Genomic DNA, 4245 nt, shown 5'->3' on the forward strand with positions numbered 1-4245 from the left:
GATCTCAGCGTGAATGAATATGTGGATGACAGCCATTGGTGGCAGAATAATTAATCAAGTTGTCAACAAAGTGGAAAAGCCAAACGTTACCATAAGCATCTTACTTTTAGTATATTTTTGTCCGCCTTGTCATACATACAGTGTTTCCAATAGTTCTTTAACTTTTAAAAAAAAACATATATCAATCATGGGTTACTATATGATTAGATAAGAGAGTCTTAAGCCAATGTGAAGAACGTTGGTCAGGTAGGGTACAGTCTATGTAGACAAAAAATGGGAACATGTATAACGTGGGACATTGGGAGGTCTCGTTACGTTGGATTCCGACTGCCAAAGTAACTATAAAATCAGCTTACTTGAATAGAAAAAACAATGTAGCTCGATCCATCCGTTTTGAGCTTTTGGTCATATACATTGCCTTCAATGGCTGCCCGAGTTTGTGTGGTTTCTGAACTAAGCATTATTTCTGCGTTGTTTTTATTGTTTGCACTCTTCCCCTCTGCTGTTGAGGCGAAGGTGCATTTTCACAAATGGAAAGTGAATTACCAGAAATGGGCTCCTGATTGCGTGGAGGTGAACATCATTTCTATAAACGGAGAATACCCCGGACCAACCATCAGAGCTAGTGAGGGGGACACCGTTGTTGTCCAGCTGGAAAACTTGATGCCCACTGAAAATGTTGTTATTCACTGGCATGGCATTCGACAGGTATATAACCTACATCTTTTCCTTTCCTTTTCCCTTTCAGTTTAATTGCCTCCAGCTTTTAGAGGGTAAAAAGTGCACCAGTGGTTCTTTTTATATGTAGCTTACTTTTCGCGTTTGGGGATAGAATCATTTTTAAAGTCGTTCTGGATAATAGATGATTGATAGTATCATGTATTCTTAGCATATAAGAAGTATATTTTTTTTCTTCTAGTACATAATACAAAATGTGTAAGGAATGGCTATCAAATACTTTTCATGTATCAAGACATCCATGTTCCTTGCATAGTAGGGGCTGGATAGGGTTCTGATATGTGTATAAGGAGTAGGGAATAGTCTTATATTGCTGTAGATTTCGTAAACAGAATCATATAAGCTTAAAAACAGATGGCTGATATTGGATACTACAAAAGCTGCTTCCGTTTTTAAAAAAAACTACCTCTTTTCTGCTTCTAGGAGATTTTAACTTATCACATATCTTTAAAAAAGAGAAATTCTCCACCGCCAACTGATAAAATACCATATATAAACTATTATACATCATGATAGATATAATAAACAAAAATGTATGTAGAGTGTCTTATGTAACGTTTGTTATGCTTGTTAGCTCAATATATTGGTTATTTGATGGAGTCCAGATTTACCAATTGTAAAAACAACTCTCCTGGCGTTTTACTTGCAGATTGGCACTCCCTGGGACGATGGGACGGCTTCCATGTCTCAGTGCGCAATCTATTCGGGCGAAACCTACGTCTACAAGTTCGTTGTGGACAGAGTAAGTTTGAATCTCTTTCAATGCGGGCAAGTTAAAAGTTTGATTGAAATGTGTGTTTTGTTTGATGATGATGTTGATCAGTGAAATATTGCAGCCGGGGACGTACTTCTATCACGGTCATTATGGCCTACAACGGTCAGCAGGGTTTTATGGGTCGCTAATAGTGGATGCCAAGGGCAAAGAGCCGTTTACTTACCATGGCGAGCTAAGCATCGTGTTAAACGACTGGTGGCACAAGAGCACTTATGAACAGGCAGTGGGCCTCTCCTCCAATCCATTCGTCTGGGTTGGGGAGCCTCAGGTACATCATATACCTTCCATTTACCAGTCCAAATATTTTCTCACCTATGAGGATACCTAAATACTTAAAAAAATTCTGTCAAATGGCTGTGTAATCAAACGTATATGACCTTTATGATGGCGCTTAGGAATCATTTGAAATTAACGATATTGTTGTTGTGTGCTGCATATTCTTACCAGTCACTGCTCATAGAGGGTCGAGGGCAATACAACTGTTCAGCAACAAGCAAGTCGTGCAACGCTACAAACACGCAGTGCTCGCCATACGTGTTGCCGGTGCGACCTGGGAACACATACCGCCTCCGCATTGCAAGCGTCGCCTCCCTTTCGGCCCTCAACTTTCTCATCCAGGTGGGTCACCTTAATCCAAAATGTTTATTCTTGAAATCACATCCATGTCGGATCCTAATCTTTATCGACATACTTTTCAACAGGGACACAAGATGACGGTTGTGGAGGCTGACGGACATTACGTAGAGCCGGTGGAAGTTGACAACTTGGACGTTTACTCCGGCGAATCATATTCCGTTCTGATTAGGGCAGACCAAGACCCTTCTAAGAACTATTGGGCGGGTGTGAACGTGAGAGGCAGGCAGCCCAAGACGCCCACTGGACTGGCCATTCTCAACTATCTTCCCAATCCCTCAACTCAATTCCCCACAGCGCCATCTCCCACGAGCCCACTGTGGAACGACTACGGCTACAGCAAAGCTCTGGCTAAGAAGTTTGTGGCTCTGAAAGGACACGAAGAGCTTCCCCCGCTACAGTCCAGCAGACGGCTCATCCTTCTCAACACGCAGAACAAGATCAACGGATACACAAAGTGGGCGATCAACAACATTTCCCTGGTTCCTCCTCCGACTCCGTACTTGGCAGCCATGAAATACAAAATAAATGGCGCTTATGATACAACTCCACCTCCGGATGTGTACAGTCCGCGTGACTACAACATCACCATTCCTCCTCCAAATCCCAACGCCGTCGAAGGGAACGGCGTTTACCTCTTCAAATCTAACTCCGTTGTGGATGTGATTCTTCAGAATGCGAATACTCTGACTGCCAACAACTCAGAGATCCATCCATGGCATCTGCACGGCCACGATTTCTGGATTGTGGGATACGGAGATGGCGTGTTCGACCCGGCAAAGGACACTGTAAAGTTCAACACTGTCAATCCTCCGCTGCGGAATACAGTGGCAGTGTTTCCGTATGGATGGACGGCCATTCGGTTTAAAGCTGATAATCCAGGAGTATGGGCTTTTCACTGCCATTTGGAGGCCCACTTTTTCATGGGAATGGGAGTGATGTTTGCGGAAGGGATAGAGAAAGTTGGAAGGGTTCCCAGTGCAGCGATGGGATGTGGGCTCACCAAGAATAAAATTCACATGCACCACTGATCTCTCTGCTCGAGGCATCGATTTTTACGAGGGAATGACTTTAAACAATGATAACACTCGCAGTCCCCAACCTTAGTGCGGTGTAAAAAGAATGTAAAATGTACCTGTAGCGTACAAGGGCCATTGGGTTTGGTGTTTTCTTCCACAGCATAATGTTAACTAGATTGGTTACTTCAAATTAATAAATCATTTAAGTGTCGTAAAAGAATCAAATGTCAGGCTCGCTTTGTGTTGGAAGAGAATGGTTTGGCAAGCTTATCCAATGTTAATAATTTATTAGCAATTGCACCATTGGTTATGCCCATATATATATATATATATATATATATATATATATATATATATATATATATATGTATGTGCAAATAAAGTATAGCAAAGAGAAATATCTTTATTTGGTCAATTGTTTTGAGTGCTTTTACAAAATTGGTTTGAAGGGAAGCAAACAAGCGTAGGAGCACGAGGATAAACTAGTAATGTAGAGCACATTTGTGTACTTGGGCATGCTTGTGACTATGCTTCTTCCTTAAGGCTTAATATTGTCTTGCTCACACATTGTCCAATGACTAGACAGACATATGTACTTTCATAATAGTTTGTGCTACATGTTGGAGAGTTTGTGCTACATATTGGAGGTACCATATAGTCAATCTTTGCTTGCTTGTTTGTTTGTTTACTTTGTCGATCACATGAGCTGGTCCATCCTCTTCCTTTTTAGCAACATCTTGTATTTGAAAACTTCTTGTAAACATAGGCAAGAGGGAAAAACACTTAGTAAAGGTTTTGCAAATGGGGTTGCAAGCTTTGGGTTTAACCATGGAGGAAACTCTGTAGTTAAGCGCGCTCAGGCTGGAGTAGTACTAGGATGGGTGACCTCTCGGGAAGTCTCGATGCTTCACCCCTATGAATGAGCATCACCTAGATCCAATGAGTGCTAAGTGTTCCATTTATTCTCACGAGAGATGGATTCATGTTGAATCACTACTCATGAAACATGAGTCAATGAGTTTAACTCGAAACTCACACAGTTAAATCTTGATAGCAATATCACAATTTGACTTCTTGTGG

General features: G+C 41.6%; 1 protein-coding gene across 2 annotated transcripts; it reads left to right on the forward strand.

Moving 5' to 3' along the window:
• The first annotated feature begins 291 nt into the window (after positions 1–291).
• On the forward strand, positions 292–3390 carry LOC149536488 (L-ascorbate oxidase-like). 2 transcript variants are annotated; one of them, XM_089805154.1, is made up of 5 exons: positions 292–708; positions 1388–1480; positions 1575–1781; positions 1961–2131; positions 2215–3390. In XM_089805154.1, exons 1-5 carry the CDS (start codon positions 424–426, stop codon positions 3175–3177), a joined length of 1719 nt encoding a protein of 572 aa, XP_089661280.1. In that variant the 5' UTR covers positions 292–423; the 3' UTR covers positions 3178–3390. The 2 variants fall into 2 exon arrangements, with proteins under 2 accessions (XP_089661280.1, XP_089661281.1); XM_089805155.1 differs by having other exon boundaries at positions 440–708; positions 1562–1781.
• The last annotated feature ends 855 nt before the right edge of the window (positions 3391–4245 follow it).

Source organism: Cupressus sempervirens, chromosome 10 (assembly GCF_028749045.1).
Source record: "Cupressus sempervirens isolate cs-2001-9-10 chromosome 10, ASM2874904v1, whole genome shotgun sequence".
NCBI lineage: Eukaryota > Viridiplantae > Streptophyta > Pinopsida > Cupressales > Cupressaceae > Cupressus > Cupressus sempervirens.